Source organism: Balaenoptera physalus, assembly GCF_965194825.1.
Source record: "Balaenoptera physalus genome assembly, chromosome: 17".
Classification (NCBI taxonomy): Eukaryota; Metazoa; Chordata; class Mammalia; order Artiodactyla; family Balaenopteridae; genus Balaenoptera; species Balaenoptera physalus.
Window position 1 is genome coordinate 84,396,742 of NC_138895.1, and position 20,115 is coordinate 84,416,856.

General features: G+C 52.4%; 2 protein-coding genes across 3 annotated transcripts; one reads left to right on the forward strand and one right to left on the reverse strand.

The window, feature by feature from the left end:
* Positions 1–2,471: 2,471 nt before the first annotated feature.
* On the reverse strand, positions 2,472–12,536 carry LY6K (lymphocyte antigen 6 family member K). 2 transcript variants are annotated; one of them, XM_082433456.1, is made up of 4 exons: positions 11,092–12,536; positions 5,052–5,148; positions 4,052–4,153; positions 2,472–2,832 (listed from the first exon to the last, which is right to left on the reverse strand). In XM_082433456.1, the coding sequence occupies exons 2-4, from the start codon at positions 5,128–5,130 to the stop codon at positions 2,528–2,530; spliced, it is 486 nt and encodes a 161-aa protein (XP_082289582.1). In that variant the 5' UTR covers positions 5,131–5,148; positions 11,092–12,536; the 3' UTR covers positions 2,472–2,527. The 2 variants fall into 2 exon arrangements, with proteins under 2 accessions (XP_082289582.1, XP_082289583.1); XM_082433457.1 differs by lacking the exon at positions 11,092–12,536 and adding an exon at positions 5,793–5,869.
* Positions 12,537–13,073: 537 nt separating this feature from the next.
* LOC309647133 (cytochrome P450 11B1, mitochondrial-like) lies at positions 13,074–16,691 on the forward strand. The gene is made up of 4 exons (XM_082434132.1): positions 13,074–15,372; positions 15,808–15,886; positions 15,981–16,178; positions 16,447–16,691. Exons 1-4 carry the CDS (start codon positions 15,224–15,226, stop codon positions 16,558–16,560), a joined length of 540 nt encoding a protein of 179 aa, XP_082290258.1. The 5' UTR covers positions 13,074–15,223; the 3' UTR covers positions 16,561–16,691.
* Positions 16,692–20,115: the final 3,424 nt, after the last annotated feature.

The window sequence follows — 20,115 nt, forward strand, 5'->3', positions numbered from 1 at the left end:
AAAGAGATCCTGCTTTTGCGGCCCCCCACACTCCGCTCCCCGAAGCGTGTGCCCCGAGCTGCAGCAGAGCTCGGCAAGGCGGAGCGTGCTTCCTGCCACGCCGTGCCGCTCTGGGCTGCTGAGCGCTGCGCTTCGTGTACGTGAGCCGGAAACAAACACTTTCTGCCCTTGCTGAGGTCATCATGGTTTGGGGTTTTCTGTCACTTGCACCACACCGGCTCTTAAGGAACACGGTGGCCCACCTTAGCAACGCCACTCGCGGAATCACGCGTCCTTCCCCAGCACGTGAGCTTTCCCTTACCCTGCACGGAGTTCTGAGGGGTCCAGGTGACTGTAGGCCCCTTCCCTTCACGCTCTTCCCTCGGCTCTAGCCAGCACTCTGCCCTCTACCTCCACGTGGCCTTGCAAGCCTGGCCCGGTCCTATTCACCTTGGCTGGACCTCCTTCTCTATCTGGCCAAGTTTCGACAGGTCGTCACTCAGTTGCTCTCCTGAAACCAAGTGCAGTTCCCTCCTGCCCTGGTGACCTAGGGGATTAGCTCACAGCAGGCTTCCGAGAGCCCCCACCATTTCCGCTCCTGCGCCTCGACTGCTCCTGCGTCCTCTTGCCAGCAAGCTCTTCTGGGTCTCTGCACGGTCTCCGCCACGACCTCCAGTCTCTCCTGCCTGCAGGGACGGTCCCAAGCTGCCATCATGCCCCACCGCGTCTGTTCGCCCGCCCTCTTCAGCAGAGGCCCCCGCCTGCCGCCTCACGGAGCAAGCGTGACTGTGGGGAATGAAGCCTTTCAACTTCCCGGCTCCTTCCCACACGTGCGCTCTCTGTGCGCTCCTGCCCGTCGCCCTGCTGGCTCACGGGAGAAGCGTCCCCTCTCCCTGCCGGGGCTGCGGCCTCTGCTCTGGACCCCGTTCCATTCTGCCTGCACCAGCTGGGCCCCCGCCTCCTGCTTCTGTCCTTCACCGACTGGCTCCCCACTCTTCGCAGATAGAGGCTCCCAAGTCTTCACATTCTTAATGTGGCACCGATGTTGACCCTTGATCTGTTTTTTCTAAACGCTACCCTCTTACAGCTCCTTCCTTCCACAGTGACTTCTAGAAAGAGTATCTGTCACACTGGTGACAACATGTTTCCCAATTCACTTGAACTCCTCATCCTGCAATACGCTGGTATCTCCCATCATCTGTCATCGAAAGTGATCCTCATCAAATCACCAAAGACTCACCAGATCCAAATTTAGGGATTCTCCATATTCACACGTCTTGACTTCCCAGTTATCTTACACTGCACCTAACCGTCCTCCTGGTGAAGAGACTCCAATGTCAGGTTGCCATGGTAACTCTCGCATAGTTGACCTCTTGCCTCTCTTGCCTGCCCTAACAAAAGGGATGCTCCCCAAGCTCTATCCTTGGATGTGAGTCGGGAGCAGCTGGGGGACGCAGTTCCTGGACCCGGGTGTGAGCGCAAAGCCTGTGCTTGCACAAGGGACACGCACGCAGTAGGAGCCTAACAGATGCTGGAAATCTTCAGTCCTGGAGTTGCCGGCCAACCCTCAGGGGCCTTCTGGCCCACCTAGACCTCTGGTTTAGAGGGTCCAGATGTGACAGAGAGGGCCCTCCTCCCTGCCTGCCCCGCAGTGCCTCCTTCTGCGGCCACCGAGACTCTTTGGAAGGTTCCCAGGCTGCCCCAACCAGCAGTCTCCCTGAGTCAGACCAGGTTGGGGCGGGCTGGAGTGTGGGCAGACGGGGTAGGAAGGTGAGCTGCAGATGGCGCTGCACGCATCCTAACACCGAGTCAACGCCACGGGGGAGAAAGCCTTTGTTCTGTGCACAACTATGACTCTGACTTTTCAGCTGTCTTTGGACAGCTGCGTCTCAACTGAAAACTGAGAAAAGGCTGACCCTGCTGCTGTCTACCTGCTCAAGTTTCAAATGCTGGACAAATGCACGTGAAAGAATTTGTGAGTCCACCCACCTGTGCCAGCTGGTGGGTGACGTCCATGCTTATTCAGCAGAATTCCTTGTCTTCTGTCTCCTGGGAGCTGGTAGCAAGAGCTGAAGGAGAGCGGCCATGGGGCCTCCCCCGTCAGAAGACGGCTGTCCCCAGGACGATGTCCCACTCCCCACGCTGAGCAGTATTTCTTTCGCTTCAGGGGTGTCTTACGCCCAAATCATTCTGTCTCCCCCACTGACCCTGGGCCCCCCCAAAGGTCAGAAGCATCCGAGCACTACTGCTCATGGGTGGGCCTCAGGCCCTCGCTTACATCAATACTGAGGCCCTCCAAGGTGAAGGGGAGTCAAGAGTTACAAGTCTTGATTTCAAAGAGAAACAACTTGTAGACAGAATCAATATGGGGAAGGTTTGGCCTTGCTCTAATTTGACCTGCTGACCTGCCGGCTAGAGCCAAATAGATTCGATCTCCCCACTCCTTCCCCATTTCGAGGTCCCTGGAAAGTCAGACCACCAGTGAGCTAATCAATGGAAAACAAGTTTAATGCAATAGGTTCCAACCATCTGCAGCCAGTCGGCTTCATCACGGCAGCCTGAGGCCCAGGAGCCCAGAGGCCAGTGTCAGGAAAGTCACCAGCCCCGCACTGCTGCCCCTGCTGCCCTGCCCGCTGCTGCCATCCTCCCCGCCCCCCTCTTTGTATCTATCTTCTATGTTTTCTTTGATGATTGGTTTCTGGTTGTTGCACAGGTTCTGCTTACAGCACGCCATGAACAGGAAGGGCATGGGCTTTACGAGCACGAACGACTTGGCCATCTGCGGAGGCGGACTGGTTATCCCACAATACTTTACGCACTGCTTGGAGACATAGAAGAACCGTGGAAATATTCCTAATGGGAAATGAGGACAGAGAGACAGAAAGGAGTCACGTGAATTGAAAACGACACCAACACCATTTCTGTCTGAAATCTGCCCAACACTGACCCTTCCGGTGCCGCCTCTCAGAAGCCCCGCTCAAAGAGGGCACCTGATGGGGAGTCAGGAGCCGTCACCACAGAGGAAGAGGATCAGGGCTTTGTGCTCAGATTTGCTTCTGGGAGTTGGTGCGGCATCGGATGCCCCAGCCTCGGCCTGTCCGCGCGCACCGGGAACCTGGGCCTTGCGGTCTCCCTTTGGGAACGTACAGGCTCCTTCGGCCTCAACTTCTCAAATGCAGGGTCGCTCAGGCCTTTGTGACCACGGACAGACACACGAGAGCAAGGGGCTCCCGGCTGTCCGAGCCACTGCCCGGAGCTTGGAGCTGGCCTCTTGAGGAGCCGCTGCCCAGGGCCTGGGTGTGAGTGCTGTGCCAGGGAGCCTGCTGCAAGGGCACAGGTCAGCGCTGGGGGACACGGCCAGTCTTCCGACTGCACCTCATCTCGTATTTCACTGTGCAGTCACCTTTCCATGCTAAGTTATCAGGTCCACGTGAGGCTGCAGTGGGGCTTACACCTCGACCGACTCAGCACCCCGCACACTTCTGGGAACATGGAAGCCTCCAGAAGCGGCTGACGAACGGAAAGTGAATTCTCCAGCCCTGACGAAGCCACTGCTGGGTCATGCTGGGGCCTTCAGACTCACCCTCGGGAGAGAGCTCTTCATGAGGCCAGAAGTCCTCGGGCGAATTTCAGATGACACAGCAGTGGTCTCCAGACGTTTTAAAGCATGCACACTCCTTTCAGAACATATTTTAAGCCCACGCCCCTAATTATGTACATCTCTTGTAAAAGCTACTCTTGGTGGGACATTTGAAGTCCTTAAAGCTTAATTTTTCACTTAGAAGTGAATGAAAAGAACTCTCCGTTACTTTCTTCCTACACCTCAGTATTTCACCCTGACCAGCGGTCAATGCGTGTTGCCCTACATCTGCCCTGCTGTGACTTACATAAGCTGAGTCTCCTGCATGGCCCACCTGCCCTCCTGGCTTCACAGGACTTTGCTCTTCAAATTTAACAAAAGGGTCGCTTTCATATTAGTTATTCTCTATTGAGGAAAACTAGACAGACCCTAAACCCTGAAAGTATTCTACTGACCTGCCTGTGGAACCCCAGTACTAACTGAGATACTTACTCACGGCAACAGAAGTACAATATGGAGTGTCCGCTTTACAGTCCGTTGGTCTTTCACAATCAAAACTGTTCTCCTCCTCGCAAACGTGACACCTCAGTACGTCTGAAATGAGGTATAAAAAGAAAACGGAATGTGGCAGCTCTCAGGTCCTGTCAGACCAACACCCGCCATCCTCTCCTTCCTCCAAATGAGAACAGCCTGGGGTCCCTCTGTCTTTCCAGCTCCCCACAGCCCGCCCCATCCCCGGAGCGCCTTCTCTCCTCTCTGGGCTTCCCTCATCCACGCACAGGGTGTGTCTCACACGTCCACACCAAGACCCACCGCACGAACACCGACACGCACAGACACTCGCCCCAGAGACATGCAAGCTCCCACGTTCATATGGCAGCACCCAAGGCTCGCCTCCCCCCACCCCGCCCAGACTCAGGGACGCGCCCCATCCACACACAACTCTGGCATCTCACATCTGACTTCTCTAGAAAAAGAAACCCCACAGCTTTGGAGTCTGCTCCCGCACACCCTTTCCCCCCCCCTTCCTGGCCCGCCCCACCTCCTTCAGCGCCGGGCTCCCCCGTCCCCTCCCGAGACCCGGTGTCCCTCCTGACCCCGGAGCGGCGGCCCACGGTCAGCTCTGCGTCACGCCCCTGCAGCTCTCTGTTCTCAAAGGCAGCCCCAGAAGCCCCAGTGACGGCTGGGCCTCCAGCCTGACCTCCCCCAGGAAGGCAGGGCCACGGCAGGGAGAGCTGGGCGCTGGGGAATGAAAGCAGCCATCCCGCCCTGCCCCTGGGGGGCTCCGCATCAAGAGGCTCCCCCACGGCGTCCAGGCCAGCTGACCACCCTCCTCACGCTCTTTTGCCCACCGAGTCCTCTGTGCGACAACTGTCCAAACCCACCTGGGGCCAGGGCGGCGTCCAAACGTGGACGGCCACCCCCGAGTCCGCACAGGCGTTCCAGCCCACCTCCTCCCCCCAGCCCAGGAGGCCGAGGGCCTGGAGCTTACTTTGCCTTCCAGACACGGTGACATTGGTCTCCACCCACGGCAGGCTCATGACCAGCAGCAAAGCAAGGAGGCCCGTCATCTCCCGCGATGTCTGGCCCTGGACGTGAGGAGCGAGCAGGGCCACTTGGTCAGCCCTGTGGCTCCAGGGTTAGATGTGGCCCCCGTGTGTCCACCACCATTCGGAGCCCTTCCCCACTGGACACTGGGGCAGCCGCTCTCCTCCTCAGCCATGGGCCTGGGGCTCGGTGTGGCCTCTCGGTGCCGGGCGGCCTGTCACCGCCACTAAGTCCCCTCTGTCCCCAGGGGCGTCACCACTCCCTGGAGCTCCGCATTCACTCACCCATGTGCCCCAGCAAACCCGCTCGGCAGGTGTGCCTGCCGCTGCTCCCTGAAGGCTGCACCAGGTTTCACCCACCGCTGATCTGAACTCCTGTTCTCTCAAGAGCCCGCATGGGGCACCCTCCCACCCAGCACCACCGGCCTCCCTCCTCCATCTCCATCTCCCTCTCCATCTGTGGCCAGGTCATCACCAGTGCATCCTGACCCCAGGGCACAGGAAGGCTTGGGTACCCCTGCAGCGCCCAGCCCAGCCCAGGCTGGCCTTGCCACCCCTGATGCTGAGGCCGGCTCTCCTCTCACCAAGCCTGCAGGCCTCACGCCCCCCCACCCCGTGCACTCCTGCCCGCTCCCTTCCGGGCTCCCCTCTCCTGCTCCTTCTGGAATGTTCCCCAAGTTCCACACCCGCCTTCGCCCTGCTATCTGGCGGGTGGCAGGTAGAGGAGGAGAGACACTGGCCACGCGTCTGGGGGCGCCAGGGCCCTCCCGCGGGGGGAGAGGACACCCACCGCCCCTCCCACCCCGCAGGGCCCTGCCCCTTGTGGGCGGGATCGCGTTCTGGTTTCTCCCACGTCGTGGCCCCGGAGGAGCGTGGCGCTGCGGGAAGAACGTGGCTGTTCCCCGCCTGCGTCCTTCCTGCGCCCTCTCCTGCAGACGTGCCTGTGTTAGCGCTGGCAGCACCTTCGCAGGAATTCTCCTGTTGTTTTACAAGGCGGAGCATCCACGGCCTGGATGCAGGATAGTGTATTTACAGAGCCTCCTTCCATGAGCCTTTGTGTTGTTTACAGCGTGTCATACTAGAAATAGAGCTGCAATTGTCCGTAATGTTATTTCTTACGAGTGCAGGTACACCGGACGGACGGTTTCCCAGAAATTCGACTGACAGTCTCAGGTTCAATGTAGTTGCAATCTAGATGCACTTGCCCAACAGCTACATCAGTTCTCTCCTCCCGTCTTTGAGAAGTTTGAGTGCGGGTTCCCGCGGTATCATAAGAAAGAATGCATGAAGCACCGAGCTGATCTCCCTGTGCTATGCGGCTGCTTCCCACTAGTTATCTATTTTACATTTGGTAGTGTATATATGTCCATGACACTCTCTTACCCTGTCACATCTCACCCCACCCCCTCCCCATATCCTCAAGTCCATTCTCTAGTAGGTCTGTGTCTTTATTCCCGTCTTGCCACTAGGTTCTTCATGGCCTTTTTTTTTTTTTTTTTTCCTTAGATTCCGTATATATGTGTTAGCATACTGTATTTGTTTTTCTCTTTCTGACTTACTTCACTCTGTATGACAGACTCTAACTCCATCCACCTCATTACAAATACCTCCATTTCATTTCTTTTTATGGCTGAGTAATATTCCATTGTATATATGTGCCACATCTTCTTTATCCATTCATCTGTCGATGGACATTTAGGTTGCTTCCATGTCCTGGCTATTGTAAATAGAGCTGCAATGAACATTTTGGTACATGACTCTTTTTTACCTATGGTTTTCTCAGGGTATATGCCCAGTAGTGGGATTGCTGGGTCGTATGGTAGTTCTATTTGTAGTTTTTTAAGGAACCTCCATACTGTTCTCCATAGTGGCTGTATCAATTTACATTCCCACCAACAGTGCAAGAGTGTTCCCTTTCCTCCACACCCTCTCCAGCATTTATTGTTTCTAGATTTTTTGATGATGGCCATTCTGACCGGTGTGAGGTGATATCTCATTGTAGTTTTGATTTGCATTTCTCTAATGATTAATGATGTTGAGCATTCTTTCATGTGTCTGTAGGCCATCTGTATATCTTCTTTGGAGAAATGTCTATTTAGGTCTTCGGCCCATTTTTGGATTGGGTTGTTCGTTTTTTTGTTATTGAGCTGCATGAGCTGCTTGTAAATCTTGGAGATTAATCCTTTGTCAGTTGCTTCATTTGCAAATATTTTCTCCCATTCTGATGGTTGTCTTTTGGTCTTGTTTATGGTTTCCTTTGCAACTGATTCACTTTGTTATAAAGCAGAAGCTAACACACCATTGTAAGGCAATTATACTTCAATAAAGATGTTAAAAAAAAAAAAAAAAAAGAAAGAATGCATGCTTCTCCATCCTTCGGGTTTTCACCAATCCAGTAGGTAAAAATAGTATCCCGTAGCATGAATTTGCATTTCTTTAATTATGAGTGACGTTGAGCAAGCTTTTGCATTCAGGTAGGTACGTGTATTCCTTTTTCTGTGCTCTCTATTCGAGTCTGTTGTCTAAATGCACTGTGACAGCAGTCCATTGTCTGCCATAAAAGGTCAAAAAAACTTTTTTCCTATCTGATACAGGTCTTGGTATTTTTGCCAAGCAGAAGTGCTTGCTTTTCATGGTCAAAGATAAAACAAAGCCAGACACTAGTTAAAGTGGTAAGGATGGATTTTGATCAGGAACATTCTATTTCAGTGGGGAAAAGAGTCTGCGTGAAGGGAACTCCACTTGGATTTGCACAGGGGTGACTGGGCATTTCAAAGGGAGAGTGAGGGAGTAGGGAGGTGGCGAGAGGGGCTCAGTGGAGTCAGGGAGGTGAAAATTACAAAAGCAGGAAGGCACGGTTGGTCCCTGTGAAACCCACTTGGGTTTGCTAACTGGCACTTGTCTAAGTTAAGCTCCCGCCCTCCCACGGAGGCTGGGAGAAGGGGCCCATTTTCAGGTGGCCGCTGGAACACAGTTCTTCAGGCAGGTACTTTGAGGCGGGGGTGGGGGGATTTGGGTCATCCTAGGGATGCGGCCTTCAGCTGTTAGAAGCGACCTTAGTGTTTGCTCTAGTCTTTACAGGCCAAGCTTGAGGCCTAGTTGATAAAAGGCCCAGAGGAGCCTGGCTGGAGTTTGGTCAGGAGAGGAGCTTTATCACCATCTTTTATTTTATGGTTCTGGATTTTGAATGGTAGTTAGAAAAAAGCTACAGTAACCAAGACAGTGTGAGGCTGCAGCTGCAGAAAGCTTAGACATACAATCAACAGAACGGATTAAAGAGTCAAGAAACAGACCTACCCATGTGTGATTAATTGATTTTAGACAAAAGTGCCAAGCAAGATAATGCAATGAAGAAAGGGCCACCTCTGTGACAAATGGTGCTGGGACCTTTGAGCAACCAAACGCAAAAGATATGCCCCCAAATGAAGAAAACTTGTAAAAAAGAAAAGCAAAAACATAAACGTGGCTTTCCCTTTACCTCACATCATATACAAAAATCCATTGGAAATGGATCACAGGTATAACTATAAGCTATAAAACTTCTCTAACTACAAAGCTAGAAGACTTCTAGAAGGAAACAGGAACAATTTTTTCAATCTTGGGTTAGTCAAAGAATTTTTAGATAAGACACACAAAGCATGAATCATGCAAGGCAAAGCTGCTACAGTTTGTAGGGGAAAGAATGCTAATGCCTGTAGTTCCTTTTGAAATGAACCGAAAGAGAAGATGAATTAACGCCTGGTTGGAGAGATGGATGGATACATGGAAAAACTAGTCAAATGTTAAGGGTGGACTTTAGGTGGTGGGTATCCTTGTATTTGCTGTAAATTCTTTCAACGTTACTGTTTCAAATAATTTATATAAAGTGCCAGGGATTAAAAATGTGCTCTACAGAGAATTCCCTGGCGGTCCAGTGGTTAGGACTCCATGCATTCACTGCCATGGGCCTGGTTCGACCCCTGGTCAGGGAACTAAGATCTCGTGAGATGAGTGGCGTGGCCAAAAAAAAAGTTTTTAATAAAAAAAAAATGGGCTCTACGTGATTTAGCCCAGATTCAATCCATTATGAGAATCGTGACACAGAGCAGAAAATATCTCAACAAGAGGCTGAATTCACCTCCTCAGTTAAAGACTGAAGGTCCAGAATTTGATTGCATAACGCTGAGTGTAGGAATCTAAGGCTTTTGCAGCGTATAGGTTAAACGGGCTGGGGGTGGTATTTAGAATGTTTTAGGATTGCTAGTCACAGTCTTACAAGCTACAGTGACTTCTGTGCGGATAGAAAAAGGAATAAGAACATCATTAAATGAATGAGAATTAAAACAGGTGGCCCTTTGCACTGCTTCAGTTGTCCCTGATATGGCAAAGACTGCGCAAGAAGAAAAACAGCTGATGGGAGAATTGGTGTATCGAGGACAACTTAGCTAAGGCCTTCTTCTCCCAATTCAGGCAAAAGGTGTATTCTTTGGAAATGAAACTCATCATACATCTATAGTTTTGCCACAGAGGAGTTTGAATTTGCCAGCATATGTGAAAATCCAGTGTGGTGGGTCTCAGACTGATAACCATCATGAATCAGAGAGTAGCTACATTGATAATACCATGTGGATGACGTCCCTCAAAGAAATGTGTGATAGGTAACCTTATTCAGTGCCAACTGGAAAGAAATCACCTGAAGAGATCTCTGGAAAAAAGATCCTGGGGATTACTCTGGACCCTGGATTATTTTGAGCCCACCTCCTCAATTTTAGCTCCAGAGGTTACAAAAGGTTGTAGAAGGCAAAGTTCAGCAGCAGCCTGTAACCTCATTTTTCCTTTCTGTTGGGGCCACTAGTTTGGGAAGGAAAATGATGACCTGGTCAAATCTCTGTGCTGGTCCTCCACTGAGGGTGTCGGCTAACAGAAAGATAACAGAGTGTCATATCTGTGAATTGCTTTTAGCAGGAAATACCTGATCCTCCTAGGGGCTTAATTTAAATAAACCTGGAATCTACAAGGCACGGGTATATGAGTCCGGGAGCCTTGGGACTCAGGGGAGGGGATGTTAGGTGGGGTCCGGGTAGGACAGGGATTTCAGTGGTGAAGATGCCGTGTGGGTTCAGTGGGCCATCCGTACCCAGAAAGGTGATAATATATGCCATATGTCATCATATTTTATATGGCACAGGGAGTGGTGAAAGGGACACCCACAGGAAGGGCTGCTAGGTGGGTAGAGAGGCCATGGGACCCCAGGGGAGGGATGCCGTGTGGTCAGAACGGATGGGTGGTGGTAATGGGATCTGCGACCCCTGCTCCAGGAGGGCAGGGCCAAACCCCAGGATCTGCAGACACTGACCTGAGACCCAGTCCAAGCCTGCAGCACTGCCCCCACCACCCTGCATCCTGCCCAGACCTTTTGGCACCTTCCCGCCCCACCATCCGTCACCCCCCCGCCCCCCCATCCATCCCCCTCCCCCCATCTCCTACCCAGACCTTCTGGAATCTGCCCCATCCCTGTGTCCTGCCCGGACCTTCTGGAACCTTCCCCTCCCCCCCTCCCAGCCCACATTCTCCCCAGACTTTCTGGAACCTTTCCCTCCCCCCTCCCAGCCCGTGTTCTGCCCAGACCTTCCGGAAACTTCCCCTCCCCCCTCCCAGCCCGCATTCTGCCCAGACCTTCTGGAACCTTCCCCTCCCCTCCTCCCAGCCCACATTCTGCCCAGACTTTCTGGAAACTTCCCCTCCCCCCTCCCAGCCCGCGTTCTGCCCAGACCTTCTGGAACCTTCCCCTCCCCCCTCCCAGCCAGCGTTCTGCCCGGACCTTATGGAACCTTCCCCTCCCCCCTCCCAGCCTGCATTCTGCCCGGACCTTCTGGAACCTTCCCCTCCCCCCTCCCAGCCCGCGTTCTGCCCAGACTTTCTGGAACCTTCCCCTCCCAGCCCGTGTCCTGCCCGGACCTTCTGGAACCTTCCCCTCCCCCCTCCCAGCCCGCATTCTGCCCAGACCTTATGGAACCTTCAGGGACACGACCTCAAGACAGACTCCCACAGGCCGTAGAGAGCGCAGCCGCCGCAGGCGAGTGAGGAGAGGCCGGTCAGGCTCAGAGCCCAGACCCCACCCAGGAAGGACTGAAGGGCGTTTCCCGTCAGGCTTCGCGCGGCCTCTAGAAGGTTTGGCCTGGCCTCGGGGCGGAAGTGCGTCCCCAGAGGCGGTTTCCTCAGAGCGCCTGGCCGCGGGTCGGTGACCGAAGGTCTCGGAGGACACGGAAAGGGGAGATGGTTCCAGAAGGTCTGGGCAGGACGGGGGCGGCGTGGAGGTCTCCAGAGGGACCACACCAAATGCTGGGGAGGATACAAAGAAACCAGATCGTTCACACATTGCTGGAGACCCAGAAAAATGGTGCAGCCAACGTGCAGGGCAGGGTGGCAGTTGCTTTAAACGCTAAACAAGCAACTACCATAAGATCCCCAACTTTACCTCTCTGTTTTCCCCAAATTGAAACGTGTCCATAGAAAACATACGCATGGCTGTATATGACAGCTTTATTTGTAATATCCCAGGACCAGAAACAGCCCAGATGTCCTGCAGTGGGTAAACAAACCATGTAACTTTCTCACCTGGGAAATTACTCAGCAGTAAAGAGAGGAAAATGTGATAGATGCACTGACTTAAATGAATATCCAGGGACTTAAGCTCAGTGAAAAAAGACGATCTCCCAAGGTTACATACCACACTGTTTCTTTTATATGCCATTATACAGGTGACAAACTTTTATAAATGGACATGAAATTAGTACTGCAGGGGACACTGTTTCCAGATATGGGTGGAAAAGAGGTTCGTGTGTCCATATAAGGGATAATTGCAGTGATCAAACCAATCTTTTTCCTCACTATTGTGAATGGCACTACCCTATTAGTCTTAATACTGTACTATATTTTGCAAGATATTAACAAGTAACTGAGTAAAGGACTCGCAGGATCTTTCTATATTTCCTGCAAGTGCATTTGAATACACAATTATCTCAAACGTTTAATGGAAATGAAATGTTTAAACAAACATATCATTAATTACATTATTTACATGGCTACAATTAGGAACTCAAGACTTCTGGGGTAAACAAAAAATAACATATGCTCTTTATTAGAGACATGCTTTAAAACAAGGACATGAAAAGATTGAAAATGAAATATAGAAAATGGTCTACAATTTGATTGCCCCTCAAAGGACCCTCTTATACACACACACAGGCTGAGTAAATATTAAGACAAGAGCGTTACTTATGTGAAGAGCCACATTGTGTAGAGGCGAAGGGACAAAATATCAGAAAGACATTACAATCATATGTACCCCCTAACACGGGGTCAAAATACGTACAGAAGATACCTTGGTGGAATTTAGGTCCTGCAGACAACTCCATTATCCTAAATTTAGTTCTCATCAACACTTCTCTCTCCATAGCTTCTAGATGCTGGAGCAAGGAGAAAAAACTTATCACAGCGACAGACCCGGATCAATCAATAATCTTTTCCTGGAAGGAGCAGACAGCAAATGTTTTCAGCTTTGTAGGCCTTCTAGTCTCTGTCGCTACTACAAAACACTGTCTTTGGCGGTGTGGAGGCAGGCATACAGGATAAGTAAACATATGATCGTCCCTGTGTTCCAACCAAGCTTTATTTACAGACACGGTTGGTGGATGGGGTTTGTCCCACACGCTCCTGTTTGCCAACCGCTGCTATAGAAGGTCTGAGCAGCCTCATTAACAAACTAGGAAAAATCAATATACATAACAACAGACCCAGAGATGACCAGATACAGCTTTTTACAGGGTCGCATATGACTCTACAAGGTTGAGTTAGTGCCATGACATAACCCAGCATCAACAAATCTCAAATGATTGAAGTTACTTAGAGTTCCTTCTGTACTTCAGTGAAATTAAGCTAGAAATGATTAGTCAGAAGAGAACCAGGAAATCCCCAACTGCTTACTAATTATTCAGGGCATTTCTAAACCAATTACACAGAAGACACGCCCCAACAGAAATTGGGAAATAGTAAGGTCTAAATGATTATGAAGTTATGACAAGTTGAAAGTGTGGGGAAAGCAGCTGAAAAAGTGCAAAATATATCACATCACAGGCATCTAGTAGAAGAGAGAACAGGGTGAAAGTTTTCTCAGCTTCCATTCAAGATGTTAGAAAAAGAATAGATGATCCACCCAGAGAAATGAAGTATAAAGAGGATAGCAGAATGAACACGAGGTAACTTCACAAAACCAAGGTTGGTATTTTGCAAGGATTCAGGGTATTGGTAACACAGAAGGAGATCACAAAGAAGAAACATAAAATTCTCATTGCCAATATCAGAAATGGAAAGGGAGGCATCAGTCAGCCCTCACAGACCTTGTAAAGAAAATAAGGGGCTGTTACGAGTAGGCTCCCTGTGATAAATGTGAGATTTCTGATGACATGGACGAAAACTTGGAAAACACTGTTAACCATAACACAATGAGAGAGGGAGGCTGAAATGTCCTTAATAGTTTCCAAAAACCCTATGAACCAGAGATTCTATTGAAGTTAAAGCCTTAAAGCAAAGCTTATTGATGGTGAGTCCCAATAGAGTAAAGGTTAATCTACAAATTCAATGAAATTGCAGTCAGTCTCAGTAGGTGGTGTGTGTGTCTGTGTGTGTGTGAGTGTGTGCGCGTGAAGTTGATTCCAAATGTTCAAGTGTTTATGGAAATGGAAAGGGCTAGGATTAGCCAAGGCAAGCTAGTGGGAGAAGAAAAACGCTGGAGGACTTGAACTCTCAGCTACCAAGAGCATTTATATCGTCTCATTTATGAAGACAGTGTGGGGTGGGCTCAGGATCGAAAAACAGACCAACAGAGGAGAAAAGCAAAGTCAGAAAGCACATATATCCAGTTACAGGCTTTCTGACGAAGCCGACCCTGCCCTGGAGTGGGGATAGACTCTTGATTGCCTTGATGAGTGGTGGATACATGAGATAAGGTACACGGTATTCACACCATGCAAAAGAAGCAGGTGCAGGATGTTTGTGGATCTCAATAAATACTCAAAAATGAAGTTGTTAAAATGGAAAATGTAGAAGGCTATCTTTATGTCCTTTGGAAAATTAAGAATTTTCAAAACTGAACAAAATTCTGCTGGTCAAATAAGAAAAAAATGATAACTGGCATTATGTAAAACTTCACAACGTCTGTCCCTGAGAAGGTACTGATAAGACAGTAAAAATGCATGCCATAGATGAGGAGAAAGCACTTCAAACACGTATCTGCTAAACGACTCATATTCAGAAAATAGAATGAACTTCTTCCTACCAATCAGTAACTAAAATAGTAGATCATCTAATAGAAATTGGAGCAAAAGGCATGAAGGCAGTTTACCAGATATGAAATGTGTATGGGTAATAAGTATAAGAAAAGTTGTTGAACACGATTCCTCTTGGTGGAAATGCAACTTGAAACCACAATACGATGACCCCAACGGGAATGACTAAACATTCAAAGACGACCACACCATGTGTTGGCGAGATTTTGAAGTGTGCGGGATCGTGTGGAGTATAAGCAGGTACACTCTGTGGAAATCTCTTCAACAGCCTCTGCCAAAGCTGTACTTGAGCACGTCAAAGACCCGGCATTCCCACTTCTGGGTACGGAGCTCCTGAAGCACTCGCAATGCCCCACCTCAAGACAAGGACAGGAATATTCACTGCAGCACCACCTGGGGTAGGTACAACCAGAAACGGCCTTAATGTCCATCAACAGTAAACTGTGGTTTATATTCATCAATGGCAAGTATACAACTACGAGAGTGAAGAAGATACAACAATGCACAAAGGCAGGGACGCATTTCACAAACACCAGCAGAGAAGAGGAGGCAGCCGCAGAAACAAACAAAGTAGGATTTCATGGTCATTGATTCAGAAGCAAGCAAACTCATGTATAGGCTCAGAAATGCAGACACTTCCTTCTTATCTTTGGCCTTGGCGCTTCTAGTGCCTGAATGGAGGAATGGAGGGAGGAATTCGGGGAGGGGTGCCCTGGGGGTGGAGGGGCACGGCCTGTGCCCAGGTCTGAGCCCTGGCCCCGTGGCTCCTGCAGACGGCCTTCCCCTTGCTGATGACTCTCTTTGAACTGGCTCGGAACCCGGAAGTGCAGCAGGCCCTGCGCCAGGAGAGCCTGGGGGCCGAGGCCAGGATCTCAGAAGATCCCCAGAGGGCAACCACGGAGCTGCCCCTGCTGCGGGCGGCCCTCAAGGAGACCCTGAGGTAGGCGTGGTAGACCTGGGCTACCCCCGCTGCCCTGGCCCCGCCGTCGGGACAGCCCGCTCGCCGGGGCTTGCAGGCAGATGCCGGGGCTGCTGATCGGCAGCTTGGCCCAAGGCCACGTCCCCCTGCACCTCCTCTTCCTCTCCCTAGAGGGATGGGGGTGCTTCTTCCTCTGGGATCCCACCTCAGTGTCCCGGGACCATCGTCGGGCGTGTCCTCATTGGCCCGGGGCTGCTCAGGCCGGGGCAGCTTTGGCTGAGTTAGGAGATGCAAGGAAGCAGCCCCTCGGGATTTGGGCTTCCCGGTGCCAGGAGCGGCCTGTGAGGGCGCTGGGGGAGCTGCCCTCGGGCCGTGGGCGCTGGGCTAGGAAGGCTGCAGAAGGGAAGCGAGGGCCCTGTCGCAGCTGAGGGCCCTGTCGGCCGCCCCTGTGCACAGGCTGTACCCCGTGGGTGTCTTCTTGGAGCGACAGGTGAGCTCAGACTTGGTGCTGCAGAACTACCACGTCCCGGCCGGGGTGAGTGAGGCCGCAGGGCTCCTCTGTCAGACACCCCGCCCTCTGACCTTCACCCACAGGGCTTCTGACCCTGCCCCTCCCCACCTGTCTGCAGACGTTGGTGAAGGTGCTACTGTACTCCCTGGGTCGAAACCCCGCCATGTTCGCCAGGCCCGAGCGCTATCATCCCCAGCGCTGGCTGGACAGCCGGGCCTCTGGTACCAGGTTCCCACACCTGGCCTTTGGCTTTGGCGTGCGCCAGTGCCTGGGGCGGCGCCTGGCAGAGGCGGAGATGCTGCTTCTGCTGCACCACGTGAGTGCGCCTGGGCGGGGCCTGGGCGGGGCCTGGATGGGGCCTGGGTGGGGCCTGGGCGGGCAGCCTGGATGGGGCCTGGATGGGGCCTGGGCGGGGCCTGGATGGGGCCTGGATGGGGCCTGGATGGGGCCTGGGCGGGGCCTGGGCGGGGCCTGGGCGGGCAGCCTGGTCGGGAACCTCAGGCTTCTGCTCCCGGGGCACCCACCCTCCGGGCCCTGGAAGGCAGGGGAGGCCGGGCCAGGCAGAACCCGCGCCTCTGTCCTAGGTGCTGAAAAACTTCCTGGTGGAGACGCTGGTGCAAGAGGACGTAAAGATGATCTACCGCTTCGTATTGATGCCCTCTACCCTCCCCCTCCTCACGTTCCGGGCCATCAGCTAGTCACGTCGCCACTCGGTCAGGCTAGTCACACCACACGCTCCCTCTGCCTGAGCCAAGGCCACCCCTCTTTTCTCCCATGGGCCCTGCTTCCTGAGCCACACCACCGTCCAGGCCGCACGTTGCACAAATGCAACAGCCCAGCCCTCCGAGGGTCAGGGCTTGCCAGCCTGTGCAGCGAGGCCCGGGCAAAGCTGGGGATGAAACTTGGTCGCAGGTCCTGGCCATGTGCCCAGTCCCACCAGGGCCCTGTCCTGCAAGGGGCACCATCTGAGGGCCTTGGAGCCCCTGTCGCCCCAGCACTAGCTCCAGGCTCCCCGTGAGTCCATCCAAGCAAAGGGGCCTCAGACGCCGCCCTCTGCCTCCCTGTCCAGTCTCTATGCCCTCTGTGCTAAACTCTGCCCCCCTGCAGGAGCTGACAACTTGGGCGTCCCCTGCCCTGCTCGTTGCCATTTCAAATGCCGCCCTTTTGTCTGCAGTGCTCTGGCGTGGACTCGCCCTTCAAGCTGGGTTGTTAGTTGTCCATCTACCTGTTCCACCCAGGCCGCGTGGGCTCCTCCTGGCAGAGCCGGTCCTCTGGGATTGTGGCCGAAGTGCCCAGCCAAGGGCCTGCATAGGCAGGTCAGCAGTCATGTTTACTAGAAGAGTAGCTACCAAACAGCCAACTTGGACATCTGGGTCAATGGTACACATCTGACAGCAGGAGGGATGTTGATCGCCTCCGGCAGGAGCTCGGGGGCCGCAGAGAAGCCTCTAGAGGAGGGCGTGGGGCCATCTCATGCTCCCTTTAGCGGAGCCGGTCTGGATGGCCCCACTGCCCTCGTGCAGTGCCCCGTGCCCCAGAGCAGAGCGGCCACCCTGACCTCATGGGTGGAAGAGGCTTTGAACAACTGAGAACCAGCCGGGGTCCCCTAGTTGGCAGGAGCGTGTCTGTCCCATGCCACCTGGGGTCAGGTACACCCCCACGTAGAAAGGGGGCCCAGAGGCAAGAGGGGGTGGTGGGGCCTCTCCACTCTCCCTCCCTCCCCACTCCCACCTCGTCTGGTGAGAAGCAGGTACTCAGTCACAGCGAGGCAGTAGGGCAGGAGGAGTTGTGTTTCTGACTGCGCCGGCCCTGCTGGCACTGAGCCACCTCGATGGCATCTGTTCGGTGCCAAGATCCCTGGAGGAGAACAAGAGCTTGCACACCCCTGGCCACTCCGCTCCACCCGCGGCGGAAGAGGCCTGCTGCCACCAGTGTGGTCTCCGCTTGCCCCAGTCCGGCACTGTGGAGGGAGACTTGGAGAATCACAGAGAAGAGAGGAGTTTCCGGACTCTGTGGTTGCACAGGCACAAGCTGGAGCCCTGGCTTAGCACGTGGGCCCAGCCCTCAATCCCTCTGAGCCGCAAGCTCTTCCTCTGGGGATTCTGTATAACTACCATTTCACCAGGCCTCAAGGCCACGCAGGGAGACTGGTGCTCGGGAAGTGCCCAGCTCTCTGGCTCGACCGGCACTGAATAAATGGGGATTTCTTCTCCCACTGCTCAGAAGTTGTCTCCTTGTTTGTGGCCCTGCTCTGTGGAGAGTGGAGGGTGTGTGATGGCAGGAATGGAATGAAAACCTCATTACCCTGGGGTGAAGGTGTGTCATTCTGTGAAGTTTGGCACGTGTGTTTGCTTGATCTTCACAGCAGCCCTAAGAGGCACCCACTGTGCTCATCCCCATTTTGCAGGCGATGAAACTGAGTTCATTCACCTGCTAGAGTCTCACAGCGCATCCTTGGCAGGGGTACCACCGAAGCCAGGATGCCAATCCCATCTCTAAGGCCCTCAGTGCATCTCCTTCCCGTTGAAGGACCTTGGCTTGGGAGTGATCATGCACATCTTGGAGACAACCTCCAATTTAAAGCATCTCTGGATGCTTTCAAGATCATCTCTTGGTTTTCCGTGTTTCTCCAGTTTTCCCGTATCAAGCCTATGTAGGAGTCTCTTTTTCTTTATCCTGCTTGGAATTTCCCATGCCTTTCCAGTGTGAGTGTCCATCTGGCTCTTTCTAAAAGTCTTCCAGGTTATCTCAGCAGTCTACTGTGTAATCGTCATAATTCTTATGCCTCTTCACATCTTTCAAGGTAGAAATAGTATTGCCTTTAAGAAGCCCGATGCCAAGACCTGGAACATCTTCCATGGTCCGTGTGCCGCTGGGGCCTGGCTTGAGGCTGTGTCCTCCAGTCGCCCAAGGGTTATCGCTTTCCCAGGGCCACTCTTTGTATTAATTACGCAGGCTGGGGTTTCCTCTGAGTCATGAGTAACATAAATCCTAAACCAGCGTGGGGGCCTTTTCTCAGTTCTCGGGGGGAGCACGTACCGTCCTCCATCCCAGCCTTAGGAAGCTAGACTTCTTCCTCGCCTCCCCATAGTGCTGGACGGCAGGTTTCCAGGCTGCATTTTCAGTGTTGTTGTAGTGTTTTAAAAGTCTTGCCTTTCCGTGGGGTTCTGATCACAGTTTCTAATCTTACTTGTGTCCTACGCCTCTCGTCCTTTCCCCCCTCTAATTGGGGCCACCAGATCACTAGACTTGGTGACTTGTGCCCAGCCCTCCCCTAGTGGCTGCTGTACTGGTTTCTGTGCTCCCTCCTCCCTGGCCCAGGTCTCTCCTTGTTTCAGGATCCTGAAGAGGTCCTGTCCTTTCTGCCAGCCCAGAAATGCACTCTTGACATGTTTTTGATTCTGTAGAGCTGCTGGAGTGGGAGGATTTTCAGAGTATCGGCTCCGTCCCTTTGCTCGAACCTGAAGACCTTCAGTGGCACATTTAAATAGGCAGTCGGTGTCTGGAGGCTCTCCGTCTGCGGCTGCCCCGGGGGAGGACCAGGCATCCCCATAATTGTCAATTCAAATCTCTGCAAAATGTTTTTCAGCTTCCTTGTGGAACGAGTTGCCTGCCTTGCAGGAGAGGTCCTAGAATTACTGGTTGGTGGTTGTATGCGCTTGGTAGAATGTGGGACAATGGTAGGATTGCTAGCCAAAGTTTAAAATGGCTGTACCCCCTTTCATTCACCACTTAACACATACTTACTGGGACCTTCTACGTGTCAGGCACTGTGCTATATGGTAGTGAGAAAGACAAGACCTCAGTGGGATTATATCCTATGAGTCTAAACTATAGAAATGGATATTTATTTCAATAATTCTCATAATGTCAAAAATGGACACAATGTAATTTTCTTTCAGTAAAAGGATTGCTAACTTTCGGTGTGTCTGTTCATTAGAAGCCTAACCATCAGTGAAATGAAAAAGTGAGGTCCATGTGCAAGCATTTGTATAGGATGGTGTTCACCAGGTGTTAACGAAAAAGGCGAGTCCCAGAGTTACACCAGGATGCGGATGGGCTCACACATTCTTGCAGATACACCCACAGCCCCAGACAGACACACAACCATAGTATAAACCTATATTCTACTGTGTTTTAAGCAGCACATTAACAGTGAGGAGAACTATCAGAAAGCCTCTGGAAATCAAAGACAAGCGTCCAGTAGATTTGTCACGACAACACCGTTAGATCAGAACAATACACTCGTGGGT

What these genes read in the sequence shown, in the direction of transcription:
- LOC309647133 (XM_082434132.1), top strand. Translation starts at nt 15,224, where the DNA reads ATGACTCTCTTTGAACTGGCTCGGAACCCGGAAGTGCAGCAGGCCCTG. An exon ending in GCCCTCAAGGAGACCCTGAG is followed by an intron (nt 15,373 to 15,807) that starts GTAGGCGTGGTA and finishes CCCTGTGCACAG; the next exon opens with GCTGTACCCCGTGGGTGTCT. An exon ending in TGCTGCTTCTGCTGCACCAC is followed by an intron (nt 16,179 to 16,446) that starts GTGAGTGCGCCT and finishes CCTCTGTCCTAG; the next exon opens with GTGCTGAAAAACTTCCTGGT.
- LY6K (XM_082433456.1), bottom strand. Translation starts at nt 5,130, where the DNA reads ATGACGGGCCTCCTTGCTTTGCTGCTGGTCATGAGCCTGCCGTGGGTG. An exon ending in CACCGTGTCTGGAAGGCAAA is followed by an intron (nt 4,154 to 5,051) that starts GTAAGCTCCAGG and finishes ACCTCATTTCAG; the next exon opens with ACGTACTGAGGTGTCACGTT. An exon ending in TTGTACTTCTGTTGCCGTGA is followed by an intron (nt 2,833 to 4,051) that starts GTAAGTATCTCA and finishes ATTTCCCATTAG; the next exon opens with GAATATTTCCACGGTTCTTC.